The 18,395-nt window shown below is 39.3% G+C and overlaps 1 protein-coding gene across 4 annotated transcripts in view; it reads right to left on the minus strand.

Moving 5' to 3' along the window:
* The window catches only part of GDPD5 (glycerophosphodiester phosphodiesterase domain containing 5), a 903,012-nt gene that overhangs the window by 261,194 nt on the left and 623,423 nt on the right, over positions 1–18,395 (minus strand). For 3 of the 4 annotated variants that reach the window (XM_053708705.1, XM_053708706.1, XM_053708707.1), the window contains one exon: positions 9,511–9,604. In XM_053708705.1, the coding sequence (XP_053564680.1) occupies positions 9,511–9,604 (94 nt within the window). Of the gene's footprint in view, positions 1–6,521; positions 6,580–9,510; positions 9,605–18,395 lie in introns of all 4 variants that reach the window. The other variant, XM_053708708.1, reaches the window with a different exon arrangement.

Genomic DNA, 18,395 nt, shown 5'->3' on the forward strand with positions numbered 1-18,395 from the left:
AATTTCCATGTGAGACTTGGCTCTTTGGAAAGTCGACGCCTGAATTAAGATGTCGTCTAGGTAAGGCGCCACTGCTATGCCCCGCGGTCTTAGAACCGCCAGAATGGACCCTAGCACCTTTGTGAAAATTCTGGGAGCAGTGGCCAACCCGAAAGGAAGAGCCACGAACTGATAATGCTTGTCCAGAAAGTCGAACCTGAGGAAATGGTGATGATCTTTGTGGATAGGAATATGTAGATACGCATCCTTTAGATCCACGGTAGTCATAAATTGACCCTCCTGGATCATTGGTAATATTGTCCGAATGGTCTCCATCTTGAATGATGGGACTCTGAGGAATTTGTTTAGAATTTTGAGATCCAGGATTGGTCTAAAAGTTCCTTCTTTTTTGGGAACCACAAACAGGTTTGAGTAAAAACCCAGCCCTTGTTCCACAATTGGAACTGGGTGGATCACTCCCATTGTATGTAGGTCTTCTACGCAGCGTAAGAACGCCTCTTTCTTTGTCTCGTCTGTAGACAGACGAGAAATGTGGAACCTTCCCCTTGGAGGGGAGTCCTTGAATTCTAGAAGATATCCCTGGGATACAATCTCTAAGGCCCAAGGATCGTGTATGTCTCTTGCCCAGGCCTGAGCGAAGAGAGAGAGTCTGACCCCCACTAGATCCGGTCCCGGATCGGGGGCTACCCCTTCATGCCCTGGGTTGAGAAGTGTTACCCTCTTGCTTTGCAGCAGGGGAGGATGAAGCGAGACCGCTCCTGAAATTTCGAAAGGAACGAAAATTATTTTGTTCTTTGTCTTAAAGGACTTGTCCTGAGGGAGAGCATGGCCTTTTCCCCCAGTGATTTCTGAGATAATCTCTTTCAATTCAGGCCCGAAAAGGGTCTTTCCTTTGAAAGGGATGTTCAGTAGTTTGGATTTTGACGACACATCGGCCGACCAGGACTTTAGCCATAGCGCCCTGCGCGCCAGAATGGCGAAACCTGAATTCTTTGCCGCTAACCTAGCTAGTTGGAAAGCGGCATCTGTGATAAAAGAATTAGCCAGCTTAAGAGCCTTAATTCTGTCCATAATGTCCTCATATGAGGTCTCCATCTGGAGCGCATCTTCCAGCGCCTCGAACAAGAAAACAGCTGCAGTAGTTACAGGAACAATGCACGCTATAGGTTGGAGAAGAAAACCTTGATGAACAAATATTTTCTTAAGTAAACCCTCTAATTTTTTATCCATAGGGTCTTTAAAAGCACAACTGTCCTCAATTGGTATGGTTGTGCGTTTAGCAAGTGAAGAAACAGCCCCCTCCACCTTAGGGACAGTCTCCCACGAGTCCCGCGTGTTGTCGGATATGGGGAACATTTTCTTAAAAACAGTAGGGGGGACAAACGGAATACCTGGTCTATCCCACTCCCTAGTTACTATATCCGCGATCCTCTTAGGGACCGGGAACACATCAGTGTAAACAGGAACTTCTAGGTACTTGTCCATTTTACACAATTTCTCTGGAACCACCAAAGGGTCACAGTCATCCAGAGTAACTAATACCTCCCTGAGCAATAAGCGGAGGTGTTCTAGTTTAAATTTAAAAGCCAACGTATCAGAGTCTGTCTGAGGAGCAAACATTCCCGAATCGGAAATTTCTCCCTCAGACAGCACATCCCTCGCCCCCATTTCAGAGCGTTGTGAGTGTATATCGGATACGGCTACTAAAGCGTCAGAATGCTCATAATCTGTTCTTAAAACAGAGCTATCCCGCTTTGCAGGTAACACGGGCAGCTTAGATAAAAATACTGAGAGGGTATTATACATAACTGCCGCCAAGTCTTGTAAGGTAAAAGAGTTAGACGCGCTAGAGGTGCTAGGCGTCGCTTGAGCGGGCGTAACTGGTTGTGACACTTGGGGAGAGGTCAACGGGCTAACCTCATTACCTTCTGTCTGAGAATCATCTTGGGGCACATTTTTAAGTGCAACAATATGGTCTTTAAAATGTATAGACATATCAATACAAGTGGGACACATTTTGAGAGGGGGTTCCACCATGGCTTCTAAACACATTGAACAAGGATTTTCCTTGGTGTCAGACATGTTTAACAGACTAGTAGTAAGACAAACAGGCTTAGAAATCACTTTAATCAAGCAAAAACACACTTTGCAAAAAAACGTTACTGTGCCTTTAACCCCTTAATGACAACTGACGTACCAGGTACGTCATGCATTAACAAGCAGTTAATGACAATGGACGTACCTGGTACGTCAGTTGTCTAACAGAGTGCTGGAAGCGATCACAAATGCTTCCAGCAGCTCTGAGGGTATTGCAGTGATGCCTCGATATGGAGGCATCCTGCAATACCACTTTACAAGCCCCCGATGCAGAGAGAGCCACTCTGTGGCCCTCTCTGCACCGGTAGCGATAGTGCCGGGTGTGAGGTTGCGCGTGCACGATACGCGCGCGTGCACGATGCGCGTGTGTGCACGTGAGCATGCATGTGCGCGTGTGTGCACGTGCGCGCGCACGTGCGCATGTGCGCGTGCACCCATTAGCCACACTGACACCAATGAATGAGGGCAGAAAGGGGGAAAAAAAGGGATTTTTTTTTTTAAAAATATATAAAAGGATCTGGGAGGGGGTGGGGGTGGGGGTATTGTGGGGGGCTGCTACACTACAGAAATAGTTTTTTAAGTAAAAATAAAATAAAAATACTTTTTGGGGGGTTTTTGGGGCCAAACTGGGTACTGGCAGACAGCTGCCAGTACCCAAGATGGTGGTAATTAGGAAGGGGAGAGGGTTAGAGAGCTGGAGGGGGGATCAGGGAGGTTGGGGCTAAGGCAGCGGTCCATCACAGCTAAAATACTTTATTATTTTTATTTTTAAAAAAAAAAAACCTCTTTTATTTAGTACTGGCAGACTTTCTGCCAGTACTTAAGATGGCGGGAACAATTGTGGGGTGGGGGAGGGAAGAGAGCTGTTTGGGAGGGATCAGGGGGTGGGATGTGTCAGGTGGGAGGCTGATCTCTAAAATTAACCCTGCAAGCTCCCTACAAGCTACCTAATTTAACCCCTTCACTGCTGGGCATAATTAACGTGTGGTGCGCAGCAGCATTTAGCGGCCTTCTAATTACCAAAAAGCAACGCCAAAGCCATATAAGTCTGCCATTTCTGAACAAAGGGGATCCCAGAGAAGCTTTTACAACAATTTCTGCCATAATTGCACAAGCTGCTTGTAAATAATTTCAGTGAGAAACCTAAAATTGTGAAAAATGTTTTTTTTTTTTTATTTGCTCGCATTTGGCGGTGAAATGGTGGCATAAAATATACCAAAATGGGCCTAGATCAATACTTGGGGTTGTCTACTACACTACACTAAAGCTAAAATTAACCCTACAAGCTATGAGATGAAAGACACAAGGGTGCGGCGTTCCTAGCAGCGTCTGCGGGCTCGGCATTTTTCTGTGTCTAGTTTTCACCCCTGCCTTGCCTTTTGTCGATTTTGTAACTTTTTCCAGCTATCTTTACAGCGGTTGTAGCTGTTCAATTTTTAATTGCTACTTAAATAAAGACTTACCGTTTTTAAGATATCCACAGAAGTGCCTGCATTTTTTCCTTTTCCTAACCCTACAAGCTCCCTACAAGCTCCCTAATTAACCCCTTCACTCCTGGGCATAAAACACGTGTGGTGCGCAGCGGCATTTAGCGGCCTTCTAATTACCAAAAAGCAACCCAAAAGCCATATAAGTCTGCTATTTCTGAAAAAAGGGGATCCCAGAGAAGCATTTACAACCATTTGTGCCATAATTGCAGAAGCTGTTTGTAAATAATTTCAGTGGGAACTTTTTTTTTTTTTATCGCATTTGGCGGTGAAATGGTGGCATGAAATATACCAAAATGGGCCTAGACCAATACTTTGGGTTGTCTTCTAAAAAAAAATATATACATCAAGGGATATTCAGGTATTCCTGACAGATATCAGGGTTCCAATGTAACTAGCTCTAATTTTGAAAAAAAGGGGTTTGGAAATAGCGAAGTGCTACTTGTATTTATTGCCCCATAAATTGCAAAAAAAGCAAAGAACATGTAAACACTGGGTATTTCTAAACTCAGGACAAAATTTAGAAACTATTTAGCATGGGTGTTTTTTGGTGATTGTAGATGTGTAACTTATTTTGGGGGTCAAAGTTAGAAAAAGTGTGTTTTTTTCCATTTTTTCCTCATATTTTATTATTTTTTTTTTAGTAAATTATAAGACATGATGAAAATAATGGTATCTTTAGAAAGTCCATTTAATGGCGAGAAAAACGGTATATAATATGTGTGGGTACAGTAAATGAGTAAGAGGGAAATTACAGCTAAACACAAACACTGCAGAAATGTAAAAATAGCCATTGTCATTAAGGGTAAGAAAATAGAAAAATGGTCCGGTCATTAAGGGGTTAAGAGATAAAAAGGGCACACAATTTTCCAAAACAGTGAAAAATGCACCAAACTTTTTGAAATTTTCACAGTATGTACCTAAAGCATTGGTAAGATTGCACAACTAGCAAGAAAAACGATTAACCCCTTAATGCCCAAACCGGATCAATAGTAAGCTAACAGACCGGTTAAAACAACTTTAGCACCATGCCACAGCTCTGCTGTGGCCCTACCTTCCCTTAGGAGTCAGATTTATGGGGAAAAAGCTTCTTATGGGTCCTCAAACTGTAGCAGGAGCCTCCATGTGAACACAGCCTGAAGATCTAGTCAAACTAACTGCGCATCTGAGGCGCGAAATTAGGCCCCTCCCACCTTACTCCGGTGCTGTGAGGCCTAAGAAAACACTCCTAAGAGTTATAATATTAGCCATGTGGGTAACAACCCCTGTAAGAAAACCAAAAGGAACCTTCAAAGTGTCTCAAAAAACGATTTTTCTTAGTAAAAACCGTTTGCCATAAAAAAGTGTCAACTTGCCATAAAATAGTGTCAACCAGCATAAATTAGCCCTGTTATGTAAGCTTGTAATTCCATACTTAGTCTCTGAATAAAGCTTACCCTTCCCTCATGGGGATCTTATCAGTCCTTCTCTATTATCACAGTCTTGTCTAGAAATAAATGACTGAACATACCTTATTGCAGCCTAACCTGCAAACCGTTCCCCCCAACTGAAGTTTTCTTGCACTCCTCAGTCCTGTGTGGGAACAGCAGTGGATTTTAGTTACAACATGCTAAAATCATCTTCCTCTCTGCAGAAATCTTCATCTCTTTTCTGCTGGAGAGTAAATAGTACACACCGGTACTATTTAAAATAACAAACTTTTGCTTGTAGAACAAAAAACTACAAATCTAACACCACATTCACTTTACCCTTCCGAGAGGGACCCTATTGCTTAGAGCCGGCAAAGAGAATGACTGGGGGGTGGAGCTAGAGGGGGAGCTATATGGACAGCTCTACTGCATGCTCTCTTTGCCACTTCCTGTTAGGAAGGAGAATATCCCACAAGTAAAGGATGAATCCGTGGACTGGATACACCTTACAAGAGAAATAATAAACAAATTACAAGATTTTTAAACTAATTACACCTAATCTAATCCCCCTAACAAAATAAAAAAGCCCCCACAAAATAAAAAAGCCCTACCCTACACTAAATTACAAATAGCCCTTAAAATGGCCTTTTGCGGGGCATTGCCCCAAAGTAATCAGCTCTTTTACCTGTAAAAAAAATTACAAATCCCCCCCCCCAACATTAAAACCCACCACTCACACAACCAACCCTACTCTAAAACCCACCCAATAACCCCTTAAAAAAACCTAACACTAACCCCTTGAAGATCACCTTACCGGGAGAAGTTTTCACCCAACCGGGCAGAAGTGGTCTTCCAGATGGACAGAAGTCTTTATCCAGACGGCATCTTCTATCTTCATCCATCCGGCGCGGAGCGGGTCTATCTTCAAGACATCCGACGCAGAGCATCCTCTTCTTCCGACGGCTACGACTGAATGAAGGTTCCTTTAAATGACGTCATCCAAGATGGCGTCCCTTCAATTGCGATTGGCTGATAGAATTCTATCAGCCAATCAGAATTAAGGTAGAAAAAAATCCTATTGGCCAATTGGATCAGCCAATAGGATTGAAGTTCCAATCAGCCAAAAGAATGCCAGCTCAATCCTATTGGCTGGCTGATTGCATCAGCCAATAGGATTTTTTCTACCTTAATTCCGATTGGCTGATTGTTTTTTTAAAGGGGTATTGGGTGGGTTTTAGAGTAGGGTTGGTTGGGTTGGTGGGTTTTAATGTTGGGGGGATTTGTACTTTTCTTTTTCAGGTAAAAGAGCTGATTACTTTGGGGCAATGTCCTGCAAAAGGCCCTTTTAAGGGCTATTTGTAATTTAGTGTAGGGTAGGGCTTTTTTTATTTTGGGGGGGCTTTTTTATTTTATCACTCCACACACAATGTCCCTGTAATAGCGCTCAAACAATGCTTTGGTGCCTGCAAAACATTTAACAGACGAAATCTGTAGCTGGGGTATCACAATATAAATGAGAACACAGTACCTTAATCCTCCGGTTGTCTGCTGCAATCACCGCACAAACTTTCCCGGTCGTGGTCAGTCTATGAATAAGGCAGGAAGCTGAAACATGTCAGACCGCTGCTGTCTTAGCTCGGATTTGTTTTACATGCTGTAATGCAATTTTTACCATTTTTTGTATGGCAATAAACGTTAAGTTTTAGTCTCTTAACCTGTGGCCCCGACTCGCCTTTTTCTCTTTTGATTGCTGGCTTTTTTATTTTGTTAGGGGGATTAGATTAGGTGTGATTAGTTTAAAAATCTTGTAATTTGTTTATTATTTTCTGTAATTTAGTGGGGGGGGGGGTTGTACTTTAGATAATTTTATTTAATTGTATTTAATTTAGGGAAATAATTTCATTGTAGTGTAGTGTTAGGTGTAATTGTAACTTAGGTTAGGTTTTATTTTACATGTACTTTTGTATTTATTTTAACTAGGTAGTTATTAAATAGTTAATAACTATTTAATAACTATTGTACCTAGTTAAAATAAATACAAACTTGCCTGTAAAATAAAAATAAATCCTAAGCTAGCTACAATGTAACTATTAGTTATATTGTAGCTAGCTTAGGGTTTATTTTATAGGTAATTATTTAGTTTTAAATAGGAATGATTTAGTTAATTATAGTAATTTTATTTATATTTATTTAAATTATATTTAAGTTAGGGTTAGACTTAGGTTTAGGGGTTAATAAGTTTATTATAGTGGCGGCGACGTTAGGGGCGGCAGTTTAGGGGTTAATAAATATAATATAGGTGTCGGCAATGTTGGGGGCAGCAGATTAAGTGTTAATAAGTATAACGTAGGTGGCGGTGGTGTCCGGAGCGGCAGATTAGGGGTTAATAATATAATGTAGGTGTCGGCTATGTCGGGGGCGGCAGATTAGGGGTTAATAAGTGTAAGATTAGGGGTGTTTAGACTCGGTGTTCATGTTAGGGTGTTAGGTGTATACATAACCTTTATTTCCCCATAGGAATCAATGGGGCTGCGTTAGGAGCTAAACACTGCTTTTTTGCAGGTGTTAGGTTTTTTTGGGGGAAAGCCTGCCCTTATCTCTTCCCTTAAAATGATTGTAAACTTTAATGAATTAAAGCCCAGAATAAAACAATTATCTTAAAAACAGGAGCACTTTAATTCATTAAAGTTTACAAAAATGCTTATTTTTTTAAAATACTTTCATGTTATGGAAAATATAGCACCGATCCTCCACCCACATCTCCTGCTTTCTTTAGCATATGGATGACAAATCCGGCTTTTTCCAATTATTGCGTGCCCCACAAGTTGGGCCCAAAGGGGGCACACAACGATTGGAGGAAGCTGAATTTGTCATCCATATGCTAAAGAAAGCAGGCGATGCGGGCAGAGGATCAGCGTTAGGTTTACCATACTTTAATGAATGAAAGTGCCCCTGTTTAAGAATAGTTTTTGATCCTGGGCTTTAATTTGTTAAAGTTTACAATCACTTTAAGGTTGTTTAGCACTGATTCAACTTAGTTACTATTGCAAAGAATGCTTCTCCTATCATGATTTTTTTATGCAAAACTGATAATCCACCTTTTACAAACATGTGACTGCTGAAAATCTTAGGGGGTAGGTGAAGAAAACAAAAGCTTGCATACATTGCCTAAAAAGTATTAAAAGGGATACTAAACCCAATTTTTTTCTTTCATGATGCAGATAGAGCATGGCATTTTAGGCAACTTTCTAATTGACTCCTATTATCAATTTTCTTTTTTTCTCTTGCCATCTTTATTTGAAAAAGCAGGAATGAGAGCTTAAGAGCCAGCCCATTTTGGTTCAGCACCTGTGCAGCGCTTCCTGATTAGTGGCTAAATATAGCAAACCAAACAGCAAGCTCTATCCAGATGCTGAACCAAAAATGGGCCAGTCCCTTACCTTACATTCTTGCTTTTCAAATAAAGATAGCAAGAGAATGAAGAAAATTTGATAAAAGGAGTAAATTAGAAAATTGCTTAAAATTGCATGCTTTATCTGAATCATGAAAGAAAAAAATGTGGGTTTAGTGTCCCTTTAACCCAAACCTCCCTGGGAGAAAGTGCAACAATCACAATTTTTAGATGCATTTTACAAGACAGCAAAATAAATAATGAATGTATATTGCAATAATGTTTTACTTACAATGATAAAACATTTTATACATTGTTGAAATATCAAGTTTAAAGGGATAGTAAACCCAAATAGTTTCTGTCATGATTCAGATAGAACATACAATTTTAAGCAACTTTCTAATTTACTCCTATTATCAATTTTTCTTTGTTCTCCTGGTATCTTTATTTGAAAAAGCAGAAATGAAAGTTTTGGAGCCAGCCTATTTTTGGTTCAGTATCCTGGATAGGGCTTACTGATTGGTGGCTACATTTAGCTATCCAATCAGCAAGCGCAACACAGGTTCTCAACCTAAAATGGGCCGGCTCCAAAGCTTTTATTTCTGCTTTTTCAAATAAAGATAGCAAGAGAACAAAGAAAAAATGATAATAGGAGTAAATTAGAAAGTTGCTTAAAAATGCATGCTCTATCTGAATCATGAAATAAAAAATTTGAGTTTAGTGTCCCTTTAATGGTCCTTTAATTACAGTTCTAATACAATCAAAGCTCTTGGCCCCCCCCCTCTTCAAAACCAGCCAGGCATGAAAAACAACCGCTATTTATTTTAATGAAAGGTATTTTATTATTGTATCGCGATCCTATCAATTGTAGCCATGGACTTCCTTTTGTGATCCTATTTTCAAATGCACATTTAAAAAAAAAAAAAAAAAAAAATCTGATATTTCAATAGTACTTATTGATAATTCCTTGTCAAAAGAATTATGTGCTACGAATATTTGCTGCCAATCGGAGTAAGCTATTTTGGTTTTGCGTACTGTCAGCCTACAACCATTTTGGTTAGCAAGAAAGTTTGAAACTATGCACTGAACAATATTTAAAATTCTTTAATAATGCTCAGTTACTTACCAAAAGTGCTGTGATGTACGTGAAGCCCGCAGCAGTGGTTATTAAAATTGGAATGGACCAATCGTCCCAGTGTCCTGATCTGTTATATAAAAACCTATATAAAAAATATATAAAAAAAAAAAATAATAAGGTCATATGGGTCTACAGATTTACTAATTATGTCCGATTCATATAAAAACAACCAGAAAAATGACAATTTGTTGACCTTTGATAATTATTTTCAAGAAGACTTTAGGGCAAATAATTCAATATTTATCTCTTCATCCTAAAATGACTCAGTGACGGATCAGAAAAGCAGTATGGACACATTCTCTTTCCTTGTGAAGTATTTTAATAGTTGATCACCTACATAATCTGAAGCATCATACAGTAATTTGCATCGATTCTGAGATACAAGGCATAACATTTTTTTGCTCATAAAAGCTTAGAAAAGCTACATGACAGTAACAGTGATTGCACATTTGAATAAGCACTAGAAGATTAATTTAAAGGGACATGATACCCATATGCTAAATCACCTGAAAGTGACGTAGCATAACTATAAAAAGACGACTAGAAAATATCACATCTCAAAGCAAAAAAGGAAGATATTTTAGCTCAACATTTCACAGTAGCCCCATCTCATTATAGAGGAACATTTTAGACATTGAATCTGGCATGTGTAGGCACATTTAAAGGGACACTGAACCCAAATTTTTTCTTTTGTAATTCAGAAAGAGCAAGCAATTTTAAGCAACTTTCTTATTTACTCCTATTATCAAATTTTCTTCGTTCTCTTGCTATCATTATTTGAAAAAGAAGGCATCTAAGCTTTTTTTTTCGCTTCAGTACTTTGGACAGCACTTTTTTATTGGTGGATGAATTTATCCACCAATCAGCAAGGACAACCCAGGTTGTTCACCAAAAATGGGCCGGCATCTAAACTTACATTCTTGCATTTCAAATAAAGATACCAAGAGAATGAAGAAAATTTGATAATAGGAGTAAATTAGAAAGTTGCTAAAAATTTCATGCTCAATCTGAATCACAAAAGAAATTTTTTGGATACAGTGTCCCTTTAACGTTATTTCCCTTCTCAGTTTGAGGCAGGTTACTATGAAGCAAGATGATGGTGAGATCAGAGTAAAGCAAAGTGTGAACTTAGCACTGATGGTGCGAATTTAGCTTCTTTTTTTTTAACCCCGCAGTTGAAAGTAAAAAGTGTAACTGAAAGATAACTGTCCACACAACACTTACTCTGCTGGGGTTTTCTTAGTTTTAATTAAAGGGACATGAAACCCACATTTTTTCTTTCATGATTCGGATGGAGAATACAATTTAAAATGATCAAATTTGTGTCGTTCTCATGTTTTTTTTCTTTAAGAGATATTTAGATAGATAGCGTGCACCTATCTGAAAAACTACATGACAGGAAATAGCGCTTCCATCTAGTACTCTTGCTAATGTATAACATTAGTACTGCATGACAGGAAATAGTGCTGCCCTCTAGTGCTCTTGCTGATGTATAACATTAGTACTACATGACAGGAAATAGTGCTGCCATCTAGTGCTCTTGCTAATGTATAACATTAGTACTACATGACAGGAAATAGTGCTGCCCTCTAGTGCTCTTGCTAATGTATAACATTAGTACTACATGACAGGAAATAGTGCTTCCCTCTAGTGCTCTTGCTAATGTATAACATTAGTACTACATGACAGGAAATAGTGCTGCCATGTAGTGCTCTTGCTAATGGATAACATTAGTACTACATGGTAGAAAATAGTGCTGCCCTCTAGTGCTCTTGCTAATGTATAACATTAGTACTACATGACAGGAAATAGTGCTCCCATGTAGTGCTCTTGCTAATGTATAACATTAGTACTACATGGTAGGAAATAGTGCTGCCCTCTAGTGCTCTTGCTAATGTATAACATTAGTACTACATGACAGGAAATAGTGCTGCCATGTAGTGCTCTTGCTAATGTATAACATAAATACTACATGGTAGGAAATAGCGCTTCCATATAGTGCTCTTGCTACTGTATAACATTAGTACTACATGACAGGAAATAGTGCTGCCATCTAGTGCTCTTGCTAATGTATAACATTAGTACTACATGACAGGAAATAGTGCTGCCCTCTAGTGCTCTTGCTAATGTATAACATTAGTACTACATGACAGGAAATAGTGCTGCCATCTAGTGCTCTTGCTGATGTATAACATTAGTATTACATGGTAGGAAATAGTGCTGCCCTCTAGTGCTCTTGCTAATGTATAACATTAGTACTACATGACAGGAAATAGTGCTGCCATCTACTGCTCTTGCTGATGTATAACATTAGTACTACATGACAGGAAATAGTGCTGCCCTCTAGTGCTCTTGCTAATGTATAACATTAGTACTACATGACAGGAAATAGTGCTGCCATCTTGTGCTCTTGCTAATGTATAACATTAGTACTACATGACAGGAAATAGTGCTGCCATCTAGTGCTCTTGCTAATGTATAACATTAGTACTACATGACAGGAAATAGTGCTGCCATCTAGTGCTCTTGCTAATGTATAACATTAGTACTACATGACAGGAAATAGTGCTGCCATCTAGTGCTCTTGCTAATGTATAACATTAGTACTACATGACAGGAAATAGTGCTGCCATCTAGTGCTCTTGCTGATGTATAACATTAGTACTACATGACAGGAAATAGTGCTGCCATCTAGTGCTCTTGCTGATGTATAACATTAGTACTACATGACAGGAAATAGTGCTGCCATGTAGTGCTCTTGCTAACGTATAACATTAGTACTACATGGTAGGAAATAGCGCTTCCATCTAGTGCTCTTGCTAATGTATAACATTAGTACTACATGACAGGATATAATGCTGCCATCTAGTGCTCTTGCTGATGTATAACATTAGTACTACATGACAGGAAATAGTGCTGCCATCTAGTGCTCTTGCTGATGTATAACATTAGTACTACATGACAGGAAATAGTGCTGCCCTCTAGTTCTCTTGCTGATGTATAACATTAGTACTACATGACAGGAAATAGTGCTGCCCTCTAGTGCTCTTGCTAATGTATAACATTATTACTACATGACAGGAAATAGTGCTGCCATCTAGTGCTCTTGCTAATGTATAGCATTAGTACTACATGACAGGAAATAGTGCTGCCATCTAGTGCTCTTGCTAATGTATAACATTAGTACTACATGACAGGAAATAGGGCTGCCCTCTAGTGCTCTTGCTGATGTATAACATTAGTACTACATGACAGGAAATAGTGCTGCCATCTAGTGCTCTTGCTAATGTATAACATTAGTACTACATGACAGGAAATAGGGCTGCCCTCTAGTGCTCTTGCTGATGTATAACATTAGTACTGCATGACAGGATATAATGCTGCCCTCTAGTGCTCTTGCTAATGTATAACATTAGTACTACATTACAGGAAATAGTGCTGCCATCTAGTGCTCTTGCTGATGTATAACATTAGTACTACATGACAGGATATAATGCTGCCCTCTAGTGCTCTTGCTAATGTATAACATTAGTACTACATGACAGGAAATAGGGCTGCCCTCTAGTGCTCTTGCTGATGTATAACATTAGTACTACATGACAGGAAATAGTGCTGCCATCTAGTGCTCTTGCTAATGTATAACATTAGTACTACATGACAGGAAATAGGGCTGCCCTCTAGTGCTCTTGCTGATGTATAACATTAGTACTGCATGACAGGATATAATGCTGCCCTCTAGTGCTCTTGCTAATGTATAACATTAGTACTACATGGTAGGAAATAGTGCTGCCATCTAGTGCTCTTGCTGATGTATAACATTAGTACTACATGGTAGGAAATAGTGCTGCCCTCTAGTGCTCTTGCTAATGTATAACATTAGTACTACATGACAGGAAATAGTGCTGCCCTCTAGTGCTCTTGCTAATGTTTAACATTAGTACTACATGACAGGAAATAGTGCTGCCCTCTAGTGCTCTTGCTAATGTATAGCATTGTTGCAAAACTGCTGTCATATAGTGCTGCAGCCATGTGCACACTCCTGAACTCACCTTCCTGCTTTCAGCCAAGGATAACAAGGAATGAAAAAAATACTTTAATAGAAGTAAATTGGAACATTGTATGCTCTATCTGAATCATGAAATGTTTTGGTTTTTATGTCCCTTTAATGAAAACCCCAAATACAGCTGCATAAAGGATCCATGAGAACTTATGCTGAGTAACATAAGTAATGCAATAACAGTTTAACACTTTTTAGGGGTTTTGATTAAACCAAAAGCCAAATTATGTGGACACCTCTACTAATTATTAAATTCAGATGTTTCAGCCACACCCTTTGCTGACAGGTGCATAAAATGCAGCAGAAAGCCATGAAATCTGTTCATCAGGAGCTTCATGAAATTGTCTCCCCATGGCCAAGCAGCTGTACACAAGCCTGATAGCAACATGGGCAATGCCGAGCATGGAGCGGTGTAAAGCTCACTATGGCAGTCTGATGGGAGAATCTGGGTGTGGAGGCTGCTAGAACGTTACCTACCGGAATGCCCATTGGCTACTGTAAAGTTCAGAGGAGGAGGGATTATGGTCTGGAGCTGATTTTTATGGTTTGATCTAGGCCCCTATGTTCCAGTGAAGGGTCATCTTAAAGCTACAGGAACAAAGACATTAATATTAGGCCAGATTACGAGTGGAGCGACAAATATCACTTACGCGAGCAGAATATTTGCTCTCCACTCAGTAATACCAGCACATAAATGTGCGCCGATATTACAAGTGAGGCGCAATGCAAACTGCACAGAAGCTTTGCGCTCACAAGAGCACTCTTCCATAGGCTCCAATGGGAGCCTTATTCTCATGGCGTCAGACACGGCATGAGAACCTAGCGCAGCAAAGGGGGAAAGTCGTGTAGCAAATTTAAATATTTATATGTATAAGCTTATACGTATATATTTATAAAGAACACACAGCTCCCATAGGCTGCAATGTAAAGGCACTTTCAGTACCGTTTTTTGTTTTGTTACATACATTTAATTAGTTTATCTATGTGAAGCTATGAATTACAAACATTATACTGAAAAACACATGAACTAGACAAATGGATATGAAAAAAAATGAATTATTGCATTCCACATGCAAGCAACTTAATGACTGTTACAGAAGAACAAATTATTCAAAAGTTATTTTGCTTAAAAATTAAATGTATTTTTTAATTTGCTGGTGCTATGAATCTCACTCTTGGGCAATATTTAAACATAGAAACATAAATACTGACGGCCAATTTTAAGATAAGATATTGAAAGCCATTTTGATACTTTTTCAAATCCCTTGTTTTTCAACAGCCTTGTAGCAGCTTCAGACACTAAAAGAAATTAACTGGGTTTAAAGGGACAGGAAACCCCAAATATGTCCTTCATAATTCGGATAGAACATACAAATTTAAACAACTTTCAAATTTACTTTTGTTATCAAATATGCCTCATTTTCTTGTTATCCTTTGCTAAAGGTACAGCATTGCACTATTGGCAGCTAGATGAGCACATCTAGTTAGCCAAATAGCCAATCACAAGAGACAAATGTGTGCATGCACAAACTAACTGGTTCCCACTTGTATAGGATATGTGCATATTCATTTTGAACAATGGATACCAAAAGAACAAAGCACATTTGAAAATAAAAGTAATTTATGAGTGTGTTAAAATTATATGCAAGTTTAATTTTGACTTTCCTAACCCGTTAATAGAATATAAAGGATTAAGTTATATTTAAGGCTGTATAGTGTGAATAGGCTTCTAGAAGATTATGAAAAGGTTTTAAAGTGTTGGTAAAAACAATACTTGTGGCAAATTTATGTTTCACATTTTTATAATTTAACAGCTGTATTTTGATACTGTATATACTATTTATATCCATGTTCTCGTGGAGTTCTTCCAAACCAATATTTCTGGTTTGATTAGCAGGTCCCAGTAGGTATTCCGGTTACCAATCCTCAAGATTTAACATGCTTGTTTTCATACAAATAGGAGTTTATTTTCATTTTGTATCATTTGTTGAACAGCATACCTATGTAGGCTCAGGATCAGCAATGCACTTCGGGAACCTAGCTGCTGATTGGGAACTGCACATATATGTCATTTGTCATTCTGACAAATTTCAACCTTTCTTTTGATTTTCTTGTCTCCTGTATCAAGTATCAAAAATGAGCCAATTGAAGACTCGTATAAGTATATACCTGTATTGTGAACTCTTGAATATGCTAAGTAGGAACTAAGGCCTTAGAAAGTGTGCATATAAAAAGACTGTGAAAAACGAATCTGCAGAGCTCAGAAAAAGTGAAAATATACAATCATCTATTCATACATGAAAGCAATAAACAGGATAAAAACACCACTTGCAAGTGGGAAAACCAGTTCACGCCTTCTTCTGAGACCTACAACCATAAAAAATAATTTCACATAAATACCTAATGTCTGCCTCTGATTGGCCCAAACGGACCTCAATAAAAAGGAGAACTTTAACACCTTCATAGCCAAAACAGGGAAAAGATTCTCAAACATAAAAAGAGGGATAAAACCTATAAATTCACGTGCCAACTTAACTGTTAAGCATGTAAAAACATGTATTCGATTTTGTTTATAAGAAACAACTTTTAGGCTCACGCGGGAGGCCGTGGAAGGAAAAATTTTTTTTTGTTTTTTATGCTAACCTGATAAATGTATTTATTTCTTGACACAGTGAGTCCATGGATCATTATCAATTACTGTTGGGAATATCACTCCTGGCCAGCAGGAGGAGGCAAAGTGCACCACAGCAGAGCTGTTAAGTATTACTTCCCTTCCCACAAACCCCAGTCATTCAACGAAGGAAAAGGAGAGAAAGGACGTAACACAAGGTGCAGAGGTGCCTGAGGTTTATATAAAAAAAACCTGTGTGAAAACAGGGAGGGCCGTGGACTCACCGTGTCATGAAAGAAAGAAATGTATCAGGTAAGCATAAATTTTGTTTTCTTTCTAATGACACGGTGAGTCCACGGGTCATCATCAATTACGGTTGGAAATCAATACCCAAGCTAGAGGACACAGATGATACAGGGGGGACAAGACAGGGAACCTAAACAGAAGGCACTACTGCTTGAAAAACCTTTCTCCCAAAAGAAACCCCAGCCGAGGCAATATCAAATTAATAAAAGTTAGAAGAAAAAAAATGTCCACAGAGGTCTAATTTTTGAAGGCCCGAAAAAATACACCACCCCAGTGGAGATGCTGAAATACTCTCAGGAGGCTGCTGTCTAACAGACTTATAAGCCCTACGATTAACACTTCGCAAACCAGAGAAGAAAGTGGAAGGAATTTTCAATCAATTATGTTTATCCAGAAAAACAAAACAATGCAGAAGACTGACAAAAGTCCTAATACTGTAGATAAAATGATTAGGCCCACACAACAACATCTAGGATGTGTAACAGCCGATCTTCATGAAGAGAAGGATAAGACAGAAAAAGGGAACAACAATCTCCTTTCTGTCCGAAAAGGACCCTAGAAGAAAACCAAACTTGGTACGTAGAACTACCTTATCTAACAGTAAATAAGAGATCAGGAGAACCACACTGCCACGCTGAGAATCCAGAACTATCTTAGCAGAAGAAAGCAGAAAGAACAAAACTTTCCAAGAGATCTATGGACCGCATAGTCCCATGTAGGAAAAACCTTAAGAACAACAATAAAGCTTCAAGGAGGAGAAACCGACTTAAAACAGGCCTGATACTGACCAGGACCTGATAAGGGTTGTACATTGGCTCGTTCGCCAGTTGCTAGGGTAAGAAGACTACATAGTCACAGCTGGATTTGAACTCTTGACTTTCAGCTTACAAAGCAGCAAGCCACTGTAGGACACCATCCGCCTAATGGAATTAGCCGGAATCTGACCATTGAGGGCACTAAAAGATAACTCCTTAAAATGTGCTTCAGAGATTACTAGCACAAAAGTATAAATGTATTGGGTACTTGCAAGCGCGACCAATCACCTGCAAGGGTCTCAAGGCGCTGCTCATTTTATCGACCTCAGAAGGATGAAAGGTTGAGTGGACCTCGCCGGGGAAGAACCTATAACCCTTAGGTTGCTACAGAACTCAGCCACAGTGCCTTAGCAAGCTGAGCTAACTGTCCGGCTATATTAAGATACAAACATTCAATCTCCAAGTCGTCAGTTTCAGAGAACGAAAATTTGGATGGCATTTCAAAACAACATCTCCACTAGATCCGCCTACAGATCTCGCGATGCCATGCAGGAGCCACTAGAAAAAACAATACTCTCTCCCCCTTGATCTGAACGAAGACTCATGGAAGGAGAATAACCCTAGAAAAAGGGTAATTCTACCTCAAGTTCCAACAAACTGCCAGAAAATCTATCAGAAAAGCATGAAGATCTCTTGACCTCAACCAAATTAGGAAACATGGGCCTAGATTTAGAGTTCGGCGGTAGCCGTCAAAACCAGCGTTAGAGGCTCCTAACGCTGGTTTTGGCCGCCCGCTGGTATTTGGAGTCAGTCAGGAAAGGGTCTAACGCTCACTTTTCAGCCGCGACTTTTCCATACCGCAGATCCCCCTACGCCATTTGCGTAGCCTATCTTTTCAATGGGATCTTCCTAACGCTGGTATTTAGAGTCGTTTCTGAAGTGAGCGTTAGAGCTCTAACGACAAAATTCCAGCCGCCTGAAAATAGCAGGAGTTAAGAGCTTTCTGGCTAACGCCGGTTTATAAAGCTCTTAACTACTGTACCCTAAAGTACACTAACACCCATAAACTACCTATGTACCCCTAAACCGAGGTCCCCCCACACCGCCGCCACTCGATTAAAATTTTTAACCCCTAATCTGCCGA

The sequence above is a fragment of the Bombina bombina genome, chromosome 3 (genome assembly GCF_027579735.1).
Source record: "Bombina bombina isolate aBomBom1 chromosome 3, aBomBom1.pri, whole genome shotgun sequence".
In the NCBI taxonomy this organism is placed as follows: domain Eukaryota; kingdom Metazoa; phylum Chordata; class Amphibia; order Anura; family Bombinatoridae; genus Bombina; species Bombina bombina.